This window comes from Uranotaenia lowii, chromosome 2, assembly GCF_029784155.1.
Source record: "Uranotaenia lowii strain MFRU-FL chromosome 2, ASM2978415v1, whole genome shotgun sequence".
Taxonomy (NCBI): domain Eukaryota; kingdom Metazoa; phylum Arthropoda; class Insecta; order Diptera; family Culicidae; genus Uranotaenia; species Uranotaenia lowii.
In genome coordinates, this window is record NC_073692.1 from 71,718,953 (window position 1) to 71,737,767 (window position 18,815).

The following is an 18,815-nucleotide window of genomic DNA, read 5'->3' on the forward strand; positions in this document are numbered from 1 at the left end:
GATCATGATGTCAGGTTAATCAGATGTCACATTTTGGCCAACATCTGACATTTGTTAGGCTCTGTCAGCAAACGAATTGCACGACTCTCATGAGAAACGCTGACTGTAACCCAGCGAGCAGAATTTGTAGGACCGCACCACACTGCTGATCTGTGAGAAATTCTGCAACAACAACAGTCCACACCGTACCGGGTGATGAATCGATGGGGCCAACCACCGACCGAAGATCGACGGCATTTTCACAGACAGCCTCTCTGTAGTGTGGGTGCGAGATCAAACTGGCAAAACAATAATCAAAACATCTCCCCGCCCCGCAAACTCTCTTTATCCACCCACATCGCCAGGCTGATCGTGGCTGAACTATGTTGGGGTTGGGTTAGAAAATGTTGTGGAATTTTAAATCAGCGCTGCGCTCTATTGCAGAAGCTTTGTCGCCCCCAAAATAACAAAAAAAAAAATGAGGAGCATCATCAGCATCACACAGAGATGGGTAGCGTGGAAAACGGGTATTCGCGTCGCTGTTTAACAATAATGAAAAACAGAACCAGCAACAACAATACTCGGCTATCAGTATACTAGAGTTAAGAGGTACAGCATTCAGCAGTCGCACCAATTCAATTCAATGTTGCCATTTGGACGACAACGACTACTGAACTGGTAAGTAGGTACGTGGGTGGCATCCATCAGGTGGAGAAAAAACGGCGACATATTTGCCAGTCAGTGGGTTCTGGAAAATCGCCCGGTACGGTTCAGTGATCGGATAACGTCGGGATTCGTCGTCGTGTATCGGATGAAAGTAGATCTGGATTCAGTGCAGTAATTATTTGTAAATTAGATACCATCGATAGGGTAGGGCATTTGAGTCGAGTTGTGTGATATGATGAACGGGGATATTCATGTTTAATTAAAAAAAATGGATAACTTTATACCAGTTCTGTGCTAGTAGTGCTTGTGGAGCTATGTGCTTTTCTAAAAATTAAATACATTTTCCTGTCTATCGAAAATACTTTCCGAGAATAACCTAAACTATGTCAAAGGTAAGTAAAGGGTTTAAGAAGCAAGTAAAAAATAAAAATGGGAATATTTAGGGGAGAACTGTACAAGACGCTCCAGCGAGGTAAGATGGCCCATGTCATTCTTTCTCAAAAATACACTAACCTAGGGCTTCGAATGATGTTTTTCTTCATTTATATTGTAGCAAACAAGCTTTTTCATCATTTATTAGATGAAAAGTTCACAAAAACGGCTTTAGTTCTTAGAAACAGAAGGATTAATCGAATCAGCGTGAAACCTATTATTTTTCATGGTTAACATTTAAGGTTTTACGGTAAACTGGCCTTATCGTTTTTCCACTCGCGTTCACTTTCGGAAGACTATAAATATTTTTTTGTATTTTACTAACTTCATACAAATTTTAACTAAAATCAATCACATTAAAATTGGGGCAAAATGCCCACAAGACTACGTGTTTTAGGTTCAAATTTTGAATGCTTTTAACTTTTGAGAAACCCCAAATATCAAAACAAAATGACATTCATTTTATTTGCTGACTCCAAAATTACGATATCAATGCATAATTATAACAAATTTCGTCCTTGTTAGAGTTAAAAAGGTGCACCAATATTCGACACGAAAAAATTATCTGCCGCCATGTTTGCCGCGATATCAGTCAAGAAATTGAATTTCGTTGCCTACCTGAAGGCGTTTTACCTATAAGGTTATAAAAAAGTGTATTTTGAAAAGCGAAATTTTCGATAAGTTAAGCAATAGTAAGGGATTTTTTGCCAAAGGATGGTTAGTTTACAAAAATACGATGAACATGTAATCAAACATTTTGTGTTTCAATTATTACATTCCTTATAAACATTGTTTCTTTTCTTATAGAGATGTACCGAATATTCGGTCGGCCGAATATTCGGCGCCGAATACCGGCAAAAAACCGTTAAGCCGAATATTCGGCTCACCGAATAGTTGAACTAGGTATTCGGCCGAATAGGTCGAATAGGCCGAATATTTATGTTTTAAATTTTTTACAAAAATAGACTTCTCAAATTTTTCAATAAATGTTGGATAATTTATTAAATATCCAAAAGTATCGTTGAAAAACCTTCAAAATCATCAAAAACTTATGGTTTCAGTTAAACATTTTTATGCATCCGTGTATTTTTCACTGTGGACAGCTTCATACTTTGATTATCGTTAATTTCAATTTTTCTTGATATATCTAGGTTTGCCCATAAACCAAATAAAGAATTCGAGAAATGTTAAATCTGACCGGCATAGCCACAATTTTTTTTTTTAAACTTTCCGGATTTTAGCCGAGTTCATTCAGATTTTTTTCTGAATCAAATAAAAACAAATCAAATACCTCTGTTAAAATTTTTAAATTTTCTGTTACTAATCGATTTTTTTTGGAGTAAATCTATTCGTTTGATACCATTTGAACACTGCTGTTGTAATTCGATGAAAACTTTAAATTTCAAGTAATTTTATTTGTTTTTCCTCTAATATGTTTGAGAATAATACATAGATTTTCCCTTTTTTCACAAACTTTAAAAAAAATCGTTCAGACTCGGCCGTGCGCAAAAGTGTCGTAGAAAGTATTGTATGCTTAAGGTTTAAGATCATCGTTCTTTTCGGCAACTATTTTGATGACATCTAGCAAAAATTAGACATTTATATAATTTGATATAAAAAAAAACGCAATTTCAAAAAGCTTAACACCTGTTTTGACATGTTTTGTACCAGATTTCACTGGAATCCAATCTCTTTTGAGATCAATGTCCTAGAAACGACAAGTCATCTTATGTCCTTTCAGCTAATGGTGACATTTTGAAAATCAAAGAGACCTCTACTACATCTGGTTAGAAATAATCGACTTAAAAACATGAGGACAATAAGATGGAAGAAATAGAAGATTTTTATTAGAAATAGCAGTAGAAATAGAAGTATTTCTATTAAAAACTCAACAGAATATTCGACCGAATATTCGTTTGGCCGAATAGTTGAAAAGGTCAATATTCGGTATTCGGCCGTTCGCCGAATACCACTATTCGGTACATCTCTACTTTCTTACCACCCTTTCGGTATGGTGCGTTCTGTCCACTAGTTTTGGTGTTCTACCCCGCGGGTTGTTTTCTGGCTGTTTAAGTTTTTTACAAAAATATCATCAAAATCGTGATTTTATCATTTTTTTTCTTTTTGATAATACGTAAATCTGATCTTTGAATCGTCGTAAACTTTTAATTTGGTTCTAAGATGATTGGTATCGCTGTAAATAGCGATTATGCTTAACTGGTGCGTCTTGTACAGTTTTCCCCTACAACATTAGGATATGATATAAATCATGAATATCCAGTCTGTCTCTGCTAAGGAAGACTTATCAGTTGAAAATATGAAAACCTCCAGGATTTTTTTTAACTCTCAACGATTTTATGAGAAAAAGACTGGTGTATCAAGGAATAATGCTGTGAAGTATTTGAGAACAACGTTCTATACTGTTATATACAATACCGCTCAAAATTCAATCGAACTGTAAGGAACTCATGAAACTCAACGTTTTTTAAGACAAGAATGCCATGACAATGGTAAAATGTTTCAAATAAAATAAAAACAATAACATAATAATCTTCATCAAAATTAATAACAGTTTAGGGGAGATAAGTGCATAATGAGCATCCGGGGCATAATAGGCACCCTTTTTTTCTACCAAATGACGTATTTTCCTAAATAAATTTTCATGAGGAACAGTTACGTAGTTCCAATAGTATTAATTTTTTATCAAAAAATAAATCTTCTTTTACACTTTACTGAAATACCTAAAAAAAATCAACGTGGTTTCAATTGACAAAAATATTATAATTTTTGAGCACTGGATTATATGCTCTTATGATCTTCATCTATAATGTATGCACAGCACTAAGATGTACACAGTAAATTTTTGTCTCGTTTTCCAGCAAAACAAATTGCTGGAAAAGTCCAGCAATCACATTTTTGCTGGGAACCAGCAAACATTCTTCTTCTTGCTGATTTTTCCATCACTTGATCTTCATTGTTGGAAAACCAGCAATCGATCTGTCAAACTCAAGTTTGTTTTTGTTTTTGCTAGTTATTTTTCGTTGCGCGCGATAAGTGTTTTTTTTTTTGTTTCTCGTGTATGCAACGGTGGAATCATCGAATTTAATTTCCTTCTGAATTCCAGCGATGAAGTATTTAAACCAATGGTAATTTTTTTGAAGAGGTAAAGTATTTCATAAAGAAACTTATAATTTTATTTATATTTCAGATGGAGCATTATGTTCAAAACTTGACCAACCCACTGGCAGATATTATTTTATTTGGTTTAAAAAAATTTAAATTAATGAAGCTCAACAAAAATGAACAAATCAATTTCTAATAATAAAAATGACTGTCATGAGGGTTTAATATTGATATTTAAATTTAAAATCTAATTTAGAATCCCAAAATTTCCGGTTGATTTTTGAAAAAAAAAAATGCTGATTTCCAGCAATTGAGATAACTGGTTTTCAACAATTGAGTTTGCTGATGGTTTTCAGCAATTTAAATTGCTGGAAATTTGAAAACCAGCAAAATTTTGCTGGTTTACCATTCATAATCGATTATTTTAGTGTGCTAAAATTTACTGTTCATCCACAGAAGGACGAACTAACAAGAGTCAGCATCAAGACCCTTGTGAGTTCGTCATGCTGTGGATGGAAATGAGGTTTTTTGCACAGAAATCCAAAACATTGCTTAATAAATTGAATCAACTGATACTTTGTAAATGTATCAAATCTTGTTCTGAAAATTTATTTAGATTTTTCTGCACCATCATTCCTGGTCATTGACCTTGGATATAGCGCCGATATTCGCTCATGAAAAAAATATTGAAAGAATACACTAAAAATTAGTACTATGTACTATTATTCTACTACCACACATCTTTTGAAATGAACTCTTCCAAAAGATTTTGCGCAATAGATGTCAAAGTTTCAACACTGACCATACTGACTGGACACTCGATTTCGTTTTCTGGATAATTTTTCCAACAGTACGCAATATCGATTCCAGAGTGCGCATCGATCGATTTAAAGAAATGCTATTCCAGTTAGGAAATGCCACCCAACTTTGAAAAAACAGGCAATTTCTTCGATAAAATCGGGCTAAACAGGTACATTTTTCCTACAGGGCATTTTTCGTCAAATTTTTCAGGTTCGCCACCTGCCGTCGGTATTGCGAGCCTACACAATCTGACAAAAAAAATTAGACAGAAAATAGTTGAATTTTTGTTCTAAGTGTCATGTCAGTGTGATCAGTGGTTTCAACATCGAGACTTATACTGTATTTGTTTTCTCCACTCGTGGAGTGTTCCACCGTACCCGATAAAAACAAACACAAATCCTCGCCAGTGTATTGCTACCTCGCTCACTCACACGCTCTCTCGCAACACTGGCAAAATTATCGGTGGGCCACCGTCCGTAAGCAGAACTCCGACAGGTCAAAACCATTGCAACACCGTCCGAATAAACAAACAGTTTGACAGCACCTAGTGGTGCACCAGTGCAACACTAGTGCAACACTCGGCATAAACAAATACGGTATTAAATAAAAAGTTGGTGACTGTAGCCATACACGCAAAATATTTTCACTTAAAAAATAAGTGACATCTGAAGTAAATTCTCGCCGTACGTAATTTCATTTGAATTTTAAGTGATGGGTCAAGTGAATTCACTTATGTGACCGGTCAAGTGAATTACACTATGACGTTCGTGTGAAATTTATCTGAATTTCTAAGTAAGTTTCAAGTTAAATATCTCTCACGTTTTTAAATAAAAGAACATTTATAGAACACCACTTCGATTTCTAATACTTACATTACGCTTTCGCCATAAATTTATTGATTGGAAAATTCCATCGTAATCCCAAGGCAGATCGGTTACTGCGGATAGTGCGACTTTTCTGTCTTAAACGCATCTCGTTCGACGATTTCTGTCTTAAACGCATCTCACTTCCCTTCCAGCCACTTGGTTGAAAATCAAAATACGTAGTAATTTCAACACAACTTTATACATGAAACCTGACCTGATGATAATTCCGACATTGTACTTCTTTAGTTGAGAGTAGTTTGCAATAGAAAAAAAAAACACCTCTGCGCTCCCCAAAAAATGCGGGGGCTCAACTCATGTTTCTTCATAAATCAATTATCAGAATTTCCAAATTTCGTAGGCACCTGAGAATTCTAAGGTATAAATTTCCGGATTGCAACATCAGTTCAGTGATTATGAATAAGAAATATCATGGAACGAACTCACCAATTGTAGAAGTAAGAAGTGTGTTTCCTTTTGTAGCGGATCAATCAACGTTGTTAGCTGCTGAAGGTGGATGAAATCAAAGGAAAATCGGGTCGGACACAAACAAAGAAACATGCAATGATTTATCACTACGCTTAATCCATTAATTCAATAAAAATCAACAATTTCACGAAAAAAAAACTTAAATTTCTAATAATAAATTTTTCATCGCCACGGAACGAAAAATAAACTTGCGATACCAACCAATAATCGCCTACTTCTCCCTATTCGGGTTTGCTCGGATATTTAATACAAAATTTGACAAAAGAACGGAGTTGTAAATTTTTTATATCACCCTTAAAAAGCCCATTTTTGAAGCTTAATTACCTATTTATTATCTTAACTCCAATCGAAATTGCAGTTTTCGGATAATGTCATAGTTTATGCCTTAAGAAAAACCGAATTCAAAAGAAATCGGCTGAAGATAAACTGGATTTTCTTGTTTCTCCCGAACTAAGTATCTCGAAATCCCATACAAACTTCAGGCTTGTTGAGCGACCCCTTCCCGAGATCCGATCTGGCCCAAATTTGGTATGATATCTTGAACTATGCCTAGGATCAATTTCAGTTTGCAGCGCGTAACGTTTTCAAAAGTCGGGTCATTTGAGGCACTCTAATGTTTATAGTCTGCTAATGTCATTTTTCGTAAAAAGCTACGAAAAAACACCTAATAATAATTAAAACTTATTATTATCTACATTATCCCACTGAGTTGATGAAGAAACATTCGATCTGTAGTTTTATTTTTAAATTGCTGCGCTATTAGTTGGTAATCAAATCAAACAACACAGCTCATGCTCACGCTCGTTTCGTTCCAATTCAAATTGAAAAGAGCCAATCAAAGGTGTGTTGATTGAATTCTGCTCTTTTTTCCTTTTTGATTGCAGAAAAAAGTGCATCACCCAACTGAGCCCCTCAGAAGCGCCGATTGCGTAACAGAATGAATGCATTTTCCGCCTGGCTCGATCAATCGATCATTGCTTTTCCCCTACAGCTGGATACCCGTTTGGTTGCAACTTTAGGCTAATCGATTCCCGCATCGATTTATTCAGTGGTTTAGCTTGGTTTTTAACGACTGAAGAAAAAAAAAAACTAGACGGTTTGATTGAATGGGACGATATTGCTAGCTCGGTGTAGCGTATCGATTTCCCACAAAAACGATCTCAGCGATCCGATCGTTATTTTATTCATGTTTTTTCATGTTTTTCAATGATGCAATATGAATTAATATTCTGAGGAATGATTTTGAACAGAGAGAGAATAATTGAATGATTTGATTTTCGCTTTCTTCAAACACATCACACTTAATTGATTAAATCTTCTCGACAGGCTCTACTCAAATTTTATGTAGAATAAAATCGCCAAGCGTCAATCACTATGATTGGTTACAATTTCGTGCAAAATTAAATCAAGTTAATTCGTTCATACGGCGCGTACCTTCCAGCACGTGATTAATAAATCATAACGTGAGCCGCTGCATTCAAATCAACCTAGCAAATTAACGGTAGTTCCGATCGAATGGTTGCGAAAAAAAACTCCACCAGCAGATCGCTACATCCAGAAGAACATTCAAGGGAAAAGTGGATCAAAATGTGAATATAATTTTCCACTTCGGCGCTCTTTAAAATACACATCCGACACAATGCGATGTTGGAGGAAACGGCGCGTGGTTTGTGAGTGAGTAAGTATGTGGGTATATTTCTCGCTTTACCAGCTCTAGGCGATTTAAGTTATAATGTTATTTTACAGTTTGTTTACATATCGAGACGGTATTAGAAGAGTTAACTTCAAGCAAGCTAGAAAATTCCATGAGCTTAAAACTAACTTAACGAATACTTAAAAACTTAAAATTACAAAAATGACAAAAATGACAAAAATGACAAAAATGACAAAAATGACAAAAATGACAAAAATGACAAAAATGACAAAAATGACAAAAATGACAAAAATGACAAAAATGACAAAAATGACAAAAATGACAAAAATGACAAAAATGACAAAAATGACAAAAACGACGAAAATGACAAAAATGACAAAAATGGCAAAAATGACAAAAATGAAACCAGAGTAATGTCAATTGAATTTATTGTTTTTCAAAGCAAATAGACATGTCCCCATTTTTCACCCAAGATACGAAGCTACGTTCTTCGACAGATTTTTTTAGCGAAAAATTTACTTTCAAGTATTTATAAATTGGCAAAATGACCTTGAGCAGGCTCGGTTCCACAGATGAAATAAAAATTATGTTGATATTTCAGAAAAAAAGTATCCGATTTCCCCATACTAACATATAAGTTCAAATTTACTTGTGTAAACGTTATTTTAAAAATTCTGTATAAAATCATGCATTAGTTATGAACCAAAACAAAACTTTTTAGACCGCAGGACAAGGTTTTCAAAATCACAGAAAATCTATAATATCACAGAATTTTCTAGCAAAATTTTGTCACAGATCACAGATTTTTCAAAAAATTCACAGAATTCACTGATGTAATAAATTATTATTGTTCTTCTTTTTTTCTCACAAACATGAATAAAAAATTGTATGCCTCGGAAAATGAAAAACTTGCGTTCCTCATTTTTCTTTTCGACAAAGTAATGCATTGCAGAAACTTCTATGGCCAGGCCTACCATGCGATGTAAAACGCAAAAGAAACAGGAACAAGAGAGGAATGAAGCGTGGAGTTCCCAGCCAAACGCTTCATATGATTATAAAAGTTTTGGATACAAACGACAATATTTAATTTGTAAATATGGAATCATAAAAAACAAAAAAATGGATTGATCTCACCCAAAACTTCCAAAGTTTGACGCTTATTCAAACAGGTAATCCAATTTTCAGGCGACAGAGATTTGAATGTTTCTTTTCTCTTTCGGATTTTCTGTTTTTCACACTCGTCACTCCTACCCTAACACGTATTTAAAAGAAGAAGCTCCAAAACAAACAAACAAAAAAAAATACAACACTTGACCAATTAAGGCGGTACACGTAAAGGTCAGATTTAGTCAATAAATTAATTTAAAAAAAAAAACAAAAAAAAAATGTATTGAAGATGTATTTTCACGAAAAAACCAAATGAGAAAATCTCGACGTCGGAAAAACACGTTCTTTTTCTAGGAGGGCTTGCTGCGACCTCACAGATGTTATGAAATTGTGTATTTAAAAAAAAAATTATTATATCATCATTAACTTTGGATTTCTTACTAAATTTCTTGAAAATATAAAACTGTAAAAATGTTCCTATTTGTTGATGGTTCACATGATTTTCCAAAGAAATTCCAGATAAAAAGCACCACAGAAAACCGTCACAGAATTTGGCTTCTATGCACAGAATGCAAGATTTTCTTTTTTGTCAAAACCCAGAATTTTTTTGGCAACCTTGCCACAGACAGGGTTTGAGAAATTATAAAATCACCTCAAATCGACACAGTGTAACAGTACATATGAATGTGGGTGTATGTTAAAATGAATGTGTGTGTGTGTGTTAAGGTGGTCCAAAAATAGGGATATGTTCCGGATTCAAAACCTTGCAGGCTGAAATCGTTCCTTGGTCTGTTAGAAGTGTCTCCATACCAAATTTAAGGTGATTCGGTTAACTCTGAGGGGCCGCTCAACGAGCCTCAAGTTAGTGTGGAAATTTGACATAATTTGTTCTAGCGAAACTGCAAAATCCACTTTTAGGACCTAACTTTTATACACATTCACCGATTGCTATACAAATTTGATTTTAAAAATTTCACACGAAATTGTAAGTTAACTCTTTCGCAAATGTCAATTAGTATTTTTTTCAAATTTTCTGCGAAAATGCTGCTAAAAAGTGTCCATATATAATTACATTTTGCTTTCTGTGTGTTAAAACTATTTCTGACATCACTAAGTGGTCATTTTTAGACCCGTCCATAGCTCAGGCGGCCGAATTCAAGTCATCCGAGCTAAAGGTTGTGAGTTCGAGCACAACAGTTAACCTCAAGCAAAATTATTACAATGGCTGATATGAATAAAACTTTAGTAATTGCTATTGCTATTTTCGAGCAGTGTTGTGAGTCAAATACTTCGAATAGCATGCATATTTTTAATCCGGAGCTGGTTGAAAGTAAATGTTCTACTCTGCTTTTTCATATCTAGTTGAGCAAATGCTTTCAAATTTTGCCATTCTAAAGTTCGAGCTAAGTAAAAGCTATCGAAGCAATTGCTACTTTCTTATTCATAACACCTAATGTCTTTGAGTAGGTATGTGTTTTAGAAGTTTTTTATTCATTTGAAATATTTGTTCTGAAGACTGTCAGATAATACGAGTTAAAATAGAAAATTTACTTAGGGTAGAAGTGAGGTATGTCCATATCAAGTGTGTATAAACACCGATTGAAGATTTCTTGTCGTAACTCGTATCATCTGATGGTATTCTGAAAAAATGTGCTAAATTACTACTACTTAGGGGGAAAGAACCCAAATGTGTAATAAGTTTTTTTTAATCAGTTAGATATTATTTCCGGGACAACTTTCGAAAGAAGGTAAAGATTCATTTAAGCAATTTGTGCACTTTTTTTTATCAAAACTTCTACTTACCAAGATTTTTTTTAAATAAGTTACGAAGGAACTTTGAACAGTTGTATCTCGTGAACGACTTAACCAATTTTTATGTAGGTAATAATACTATTTGAACCTGCGTATAGAGAAGTTAATTAGATCAATTTTACGTAGGTACTTGAAGTGGATTTGAAATTTATTTTACAAAAATGTTCATTTTTCTGAGCAATTTTGTAATTTCTTTGACAATTGATTTGAAGGTTACCTGAATCATTCAATGTACAAACTATACGTTTTCGGACGCTATGAAAAATCCACATCAAAATGAACAACAAGTTTTTTCCGTAGAAGATATTTGAAAATTTTGACTCTCAGGACAAAAACACGTGAAATATATGCAGATTAAACACTTATCATATTAAATGTAATTTTAGTAAGTGTTTCTTTCGTGTTGCTTTATTTAGCTTAACTGATAACATTTTGTTAAACTGAAAAGTTGTAAGATTTCCTATACAATCATGACAGATAAGTGTGGCAATAGGCACTTCATAACTTGATTCAGTAAAAAAAATGCTATCCCTCAAAGAACGGAGATGGTTTCTACCCATGGCATTTGAATCAAATTTCACAACTTTTGTTTCGTGATCTTTGACTGCAATAATTTCCAAGCCCCATAACACGTTCATATCATCAACTTGTATAGCAGCGGGGTCGTCTTCTATTCTAGCGTTGAAGTTTTCCGTGATGAAAACGAGCATCACACTGCTAACTTTCCGAACAAGGTGGAACATGACTGGGACATGCAGCTTCGCCTACACTCGACACATCATGTGGAAAAACCAAAGCCATTCGCTTACACACTGAAAGTTTTTGCAGCTCAAAATCGAGAGGGAAAAATTATGCAATTTAACTCAAATGCCACAGAAACCATCCCCCATCTTTGAGGAAAAACATATTTCTACTGAATAAAGTAATTCTCTCTCAAATGATTCTACTGTTGCACATCTTAGTAGATTTCTAGCAATGTTCTACATTGCAGCGAACTTCACCTGGTAGTTGACATTTGAATCTTACTTTGTTTCAACTGCCTCTAGAAAATCGATTCCCAGCCACGAATGAGACCTTTTCAAACTAGATGTGCAGTTAGCAATCAGCCGAAGCCATGGCTCAACTCAACTCATTCATCGAGCGAAACCTTCAAATTGAACCAATTTAGGCAACGATTTAACGGTTTCAAATCGGATGGATACTTAATCCAACACCCTCATTCTTTTCCCATCATCAATTTGAACCTGTCTTCTGGGACGATGACCTCTAACCGGTGAATCGTAGTTGAAACTGCCTCGTTGTTCTCGTGACTTGTTTTATGTGGCACATTCGAACGCAAGACAAGTCAACGTGCTCGTGATGCGCCATCTCACGGAATGGAACCATGGAACGGCAATTTGCAGCACACCGAAGAGCCCATCCCAATCGGGCCCATAATAATAATCGAAAAAGTCAGCCTCCCGTCCCATTATTGCTGCATTGCCGGAAGTTATTACAGGTGGTTCAAATTCATTGTTCTTGTTCTCTGCTTTCTTTCTACGTTCGGGATTTAAATGTGCGTGCGATGTCCAAGTCCGGGAACAATGACAGTGCAATAGAGCGAGAAGAATTGTGAAACTGTTTTTCAACGTTTTTAGGCTGTTTGTACCCGGATCGGAACGAATTCGCAACCGGACCGATTACTGTCAGAATATTAGTTGTCAGTTTAGATCTGTCCGGTTTTTATTGGATTTCTGTTAGATTCTCCTGACCATTTGGTTATTTTGACAGCTCAATCGCAAAAACTTAGCGTCGTCAGGAAAGTTGTGTCACCAGAGCACTGAATTCGTCCGAATTCGGTTGGATTTCTGGTCAGATTTCTAACCGATTCACGGGTTGAACGGACTGAAATTCAACCGATTTTGATCCAATCCGGGTACTTTTCTGGATATTGAGTTAAAGATGATTCAGAGGGGATAAGTGCAAAAATGCTCAAAGTCAGGCATGTCAAACTGGGGGTTCGCGGGCCGCATGCGGCCCGCTGCCTAGGTCAATGCGGGCCGCGTAGCCACCTCTTAAATTGTCACAAAAAAAACACCACTGATTTTTATGTAAAATATTACTGCAAAAAAACTAAAGCTGAATGTACCAATTTAATTGATTTTGGGTGCGGCCCTCTACGTCATAGAAAATTTTTAATGCGGCCCGCACACCTAAACGAGTTTGACATGCCTGCTCAAAGTTAAGTTGATATGCCAAACAAAACGACGGGAATGTGAAGGGTTTTTGTGTTGTGATCGTTCATTTTTGGACGTAATTTTATGCTTGAAGTGATCATTTCAAACATCTGTACAGTGTACATTAGGGTGGCCGCCAAATGGGTCATGCCCAATTTTGAAAACCGATCATATAAATTTTGTAGATTTTCCCAACGAAATGTGTGCAAAATTTCAGCACAACCGCACTGGATTAAGTGTTGCCTCAAAGCGCTCAAATTTGCAAAAATCACCAAAGGGGGGAAATAAGGAAATTTGGAAAATCGGTATTTTAATCTTTAATGTTGATGCGAAATGACCTAAAATTTCATATCCTTTGAGAAAAAATATTTAAAAATTAAAAAATTATAGACGGACAGAAGATTGGAATAAGGTGAAAGATGTCGAAAATGAGTGGAAGGGTTCTTTTAATTCGAAAAACTTTTCATCACATTTTATCTCCGTGTTCCTTCCTGGTGGTAGCTACAATTCTATCTGTATCTACCATTGCAAGGTAGTAGACCCGTGAGGAACAAAAAGATAACATGTGATGAAAAGTTTTTCAAATGAAATCATTTTTTGTCGTTTTTGTCATTTTTGTTATTTTTGTCATTTTTGAATTTTTTGTAATTTTTGTAATTTTTGTAATTTTTGTAATTTTTGTAATTTTTGTAATTTTTGTAATTTTTGTAATTTTTGTAATTTTTGTAATTTTTGTAATTTTTGTAATTTTTGTAATTTTTGTAATTTTTGTAATTTTTGTAATTTTTGTAATTTTTGTAATTTTTGTAATTTTTGTAATTTTTGTAATTTTTGTAATTTTTGTAATTTTTGTAATTTTTGTAATTTTTGTAATTTTTGTAATTTTTGTAATTTTTGTAATTTTTGTAATTTTTGTAATTTTTGTAATTTTTGTAATTTTTGTAATTTTTGTAATTTTTGTAATTTTTGTAATTTTTGTAATTTTTGTAATTTTTGTAATTTTTGTAATTTTTGTAATTTTTGTAATTTTTGTAATTTTTGTAACTTTTGTAATTTTTGTAATTTTTGTAATTTTTGTAGTTTTTGTAATTTTTGTAATTTTTGTAATTTTTGTAATTTTTGTAATTTTTGTAATTTTTGTAATTTTTGTAATTTTTGTAATTTTTGTAATTTTTGTAATTTTTGTAATTTTTGTAATTTTTGTAATTTTTGTAATTTTTGTAATTTTTGTAATTTTTGCAATTTTTGTAATTTTTGTAATTTTTGTAATTTTTGTAATTTTTGTAATTTTTGTAATTTTTGTAATTTTTGTAATTTTTGTAATTTTTGTCATTTTTGTCATTTTTGTAATTTTTGTAACTTTTGTAGTTTTTGTAATTTTTGTCATTTTTGTAATTTTTGTAATTTGTGTCATTTTTATAATTTTTATAATTTTTAAAATTTTTGTAATTTTTGTTTGTTATTTTTGTATTTTTTGTAATTTTTGTAATGTTTGTAATGTTTGTAATTTTTGTAATTTTTGTAATTTTTGTAATTATTGTAATTTTTGTAATTTTTGTAATTTTTGTAATTTTTGTAATTTTTGTAATTTTTGTAATTTTTGTATTTTTTGTAATTTTTGTGATTTTTGTAATTTTTGTAATTTTTGTAATTTTTGTAATTTTTGTAATTTTTGTAATTTTTGTAATTTTTGTAATTTTTGTAATTTTTGTAATTTTTGTAATTTTTGTAATTTTTGTAATTTTTGTAATTTTTGTAATTTTTGTAATTTTTGTAATTTTTGTTATTTTTGTAATTATTGTAATTTTTGTAATTTTTGTAATTTTTGTAATTTTTGTAATTTTTGTAATTTTTGTAATTTTTGTAATTTTTGTAATTTTTGTAATTTTTGTAATTTTTGTAATTTTTGTAATTTTTGTAATTTTTGTAATTTTTGTAATTTTTGTAATTTTTGTAATTTTTGTAATTTTTGTAATTTTTGTAATTTTTGTAATTTTTGTAATTTTTGTAATTTTTGTAATTTTTGTAATTTTTGTAATTTTTGTAATTTTTGTAATTTTTGTAATTTTTGTAATTTTTGTAATTTTTGTAATTTTTGTAATTTTTGTAATTTTTGTAATTTTTGTAATTTTTGTAATTTTTGTAATTTTTGTAATTTTTGTAATTTTTGTAATTTTTTAATTTTTGTAATTTTTGTAATTTTTGTAATTTTTGTAATTTTTGTAATTTTTGTAATTTTTGTAATTTTTGTAATTTTTGTAATTTTTGTAATTTTTGTAATTTTTGTAATTTTTGTAATTTTTGTAGTTTTTGTAATTTTTGTAATTTTTGTAATTTTTGTAATTTTTGTAATTTTTGTTACTTTTTTAATTTTTGTAATTTTTGTAATTTTTGTAATTTTTGTCATTTTTGTAATTTTTGTCATTTTTGTAATTTTTGTAATTTTTGTAATTTTTGTAATTTTTGTAATTTTTGTAATTTTTGTAATTTTTGTAATTTTTGTAATTTTTGTAATTTTTGTAATTTTTGTAATTTTTGTAATTTTTGTAATTTTTGTAATTTTTGTAATGTTTGTAATTTTGGTAATTTTTGTAATTTTTGTAATTTTTGTAATGTTTGTAATTTTTGTAATTTTTGTAATTTTTGTAATTTTTGTAATTTTTGTTATTTTTGTTATTTTTGTAATTTTTGTAATTTTTAGCATTTTTGTCATTTTTGTCGTTTTTTGTCGTTTTTAGTCAATTTTGTCATTTTTGTCATTTTTGTCATTTTTGTCATTTTTGTCATTTTTGTCATTTTTGTCATTTTTGTCATTTTTGTCATTTTTGTCGTTTTTGTCATTTTTGTCATTTTTGACATTTGTCATTTTTGTCATTTTTGTCATTTTTGCCATTTTTGTCATTTTTATCATTTTTGTCATTTTTGTCATTTTTGTCATTTTTGTAATTTTTGTCATTTTTTGTCATTTTTTGTCATTCTTGTCATTCTTGTCATTTTTGTATTTTTTGTAATTTTTGTAATTTTTTGTCATTTTTTGTCATTCTTGTCATTTTTGTCATTTTTGTCATTTTTGTCATTTTTGTCATTTTTGTCATTTTTGTCATTTTTGTCATTTTTGTCATTTTTGTCATTTTTGTCATTTTTGTCATTTTTGTCATTTTTGTCATTTTTGTCATTTTTGTCATTTTTGTCATTTTTGTCATTTTTATCATTTTTGTCATTTTTGTCATTTTTGTCATTTTTGTCATTTTTGTCATTTTTGTCATTTTTGTCATTTTTGTCATTTTTGTCATTTTTGTCATTTTTGTCATTTTTGTCATTTTTGTCATTTTTGTCATTTTTGTCATTTTTGTCATTTTTGTCATTTTTGTCATTTTTGTCATTTTTGTCATTTTTGTCATTTTTGTCATTTTTGTCATTTTTGTCATTTTTGTCATTTTTGTCATTTTTGTCATTTTTGTCATTTTTGTCATTTTTGTCATTTTTGTCATTTTTGTCATTTTTGTCATTTTTGTCATTTTTGTCATTTTTGTCATTTTTGTCATTTTTGTCATTTTTGTCATTTTTGTCATTTTTGTCATTTTTGTCATTTTTGTCATTTTTGTCATTTTTGTCATTTTTGTCATTTTTGTCATTTTTGTCATTTTTGTCATTTTTGTGTTTCAGTTTTCATTTGACAATTTTCAGTTGTCAGTAAAATGCTTTTATTCCATAGTCGATATTTCAATCCCACCCGTTTTTCAGTGAAACTGTTCTACAAAAACCGCAACTCGCTTTAATAATCAAACAATCCCACGAGAGAGCCATTATATGTTTTGATGACTGCCCACAAACCTACTGTTGTTTTAATTTTTTTTTGTTATTGCTGCTCATTCAAATGGGGAGCAATGGCTCGTGTTTTTGTTTCTCAGCCTCTCGGTCGTTGGTTGGCGGAAATCAAGCGGCTCTGCCTAGATCCAAACCGACAAAACGTATCAAGAAAATTAATGTCGGCCTAAAACAGCGAAAGCTACGGGAGAAGGAAAAAAGATAAACCAATTTCAACTGAGTCAAACATTCATTCATTCCCAGCTAGCTCGTACGCAGACGCAACGTCTGGAGGTGGTTGTATCTAATGTTTTTTTTCTGTTTTTAACTTTTGTTGGAAACTCTCTTTAGATGTCAGAAATTAAGACAAGGAGCTCCAAATTTTTATTTAGTTGTACCCAGTTGGATTAGCAGAATCGTAACTCGCAACGTGGCGTATGTGGTAAAATTTCCGCCTTGTCCGGGACTCGCATTTCCCCCGAAACCATGCCGGCCGAGGCAGAAACGCCACCGTCAGCCAAGCACCACCATCATCGTTAACCACCCGCCATCATCATAAGCGCCATTCACCACAACTCTACTCCACCTTCTACCTACTACTATACTAAGCTAAGCTAAGCCAAACGCCCCAACAACAACACTCCGCGGCACACCTGGAAGGCCGCGGCACGCCATCGCCACACACCACTTTCCATTCCTTCGTGAGCCCCTCAACATACATTCTCTTGTCGCTGAAGCCAGCAAGCAGGAAGGCTGAGCTCTTTTTCCGCTCTTTTGGACCCCAAGAAGTCATGTTGTGTGTGCATATCATTTCGATTCCACCGTTCGGCCGGGAATGTTCGCGCTGGCTTTTCCTTAGTAACCAGAAGTAGAAACGTCGTTGCGTCGTCGTTGCGTCGTCGTCTCGGTCGTCTTTGCCCACCGCGTGATCCAAATTGGATGTTCCCGGAGTAGAGGAAACAACGCATTCGGTGTCGTGGGTCTTTTGTTGTCATTACGAGACGAGTGAGTGCGTGCTATTTATCCCGAATTTGATTCGGCTGCTGCTGCTCGGAGGCAATTTTCCTAACGGTCCCCTCGATTTCCATACCCAGTTTTTGTTGAGGGGAAAAACGAACGAGCCTCTGGATGTTGCCCCAACAACGAGTGCCGGAGGAAGTAAATTGGAGAAAATTTCGTTGCAATTTGCATCAAGCGACGTGCTGTAATGAAGTGTGACAAGCTGTGATACGAAATTGGATCGTTAAACGATTTTTTTTCTGTGGTGTTAATTAATTCGAAGAATTGAAAGTTGGATTCAATTAACGCTCGTCAGTGTTGGTGATATTTATATGGTTAAGATTTAGTGATTTATGTTACCGATAACAGAATTCAAAACAAGATAAAGCATCATGCAGATTTTGGATATAAACCAGAAGGATTATGTACGTATTCCGTTTTATTGATCGTAGTAATTTGTAAATTAAAGGATGAGTTCAAATATAAGGTCTAAACTAACATAAAGACATACGCGATCCTATGGTGGGACAGTAGGAGGAGGTGTTTGGCCTTGTGGTTTACGGAGTTAAAAGTTTATCTCATTTATTTTGAAAACAAGGTACATTTTTGACTTATCAGAGAAGCCATAAAAGAATAAAATTTCATTAAATAAATCCTTATAAAATAATGAAGTTGGGAGTTCTGCCAGATATTGATGTCATATTTTGATCATTTCATGGCCAGATTAAAATAAGCGAACGAAGATGAACATTCATCTTTATCTGAAGAAAACAAAAATAAGATTTTTTTAAATTGAAATAAAGATCACAACTCAGAATGGTAATAAAATGCATATGCAGTAGGGTGGCAATCAAATGGGTTATGTCG

At 32.6% G+C, this 18,815-nt stretch overlaps 1 protein-coding gene across 2 annotated transcripts in view; it reads left to right on the top strand.

Moving 5' to 3' along the window:
• The first annotated feature begins 710 nt into the window (after positions 1 to 710).
• The window catches only part of LOC129741069 (villin-like protein quail), a 46,163-nt gene continuing 28,058 nt past the window's right edge, over positions 711 to 18,815 (top strand). The window contains exon 1 of one of the 2 annotated variants that reach the window (XM_055732770.1): positions 711 to 1,037. In XM_055732770.1, the coding sequence (XP_055588745.1) occupies positions 1,029 to 1,037 (9 nt within the window). In that variant the 5' untranslated portion in view covers positions 711 to 1,028. Of the gene's footprint in view, positions 1,038 to 17,771; positions 18,374 to 18,815 lie in introns of those variants that run through there. The other variant, XM_055732769.1, reaches the window with a different exon arrangement.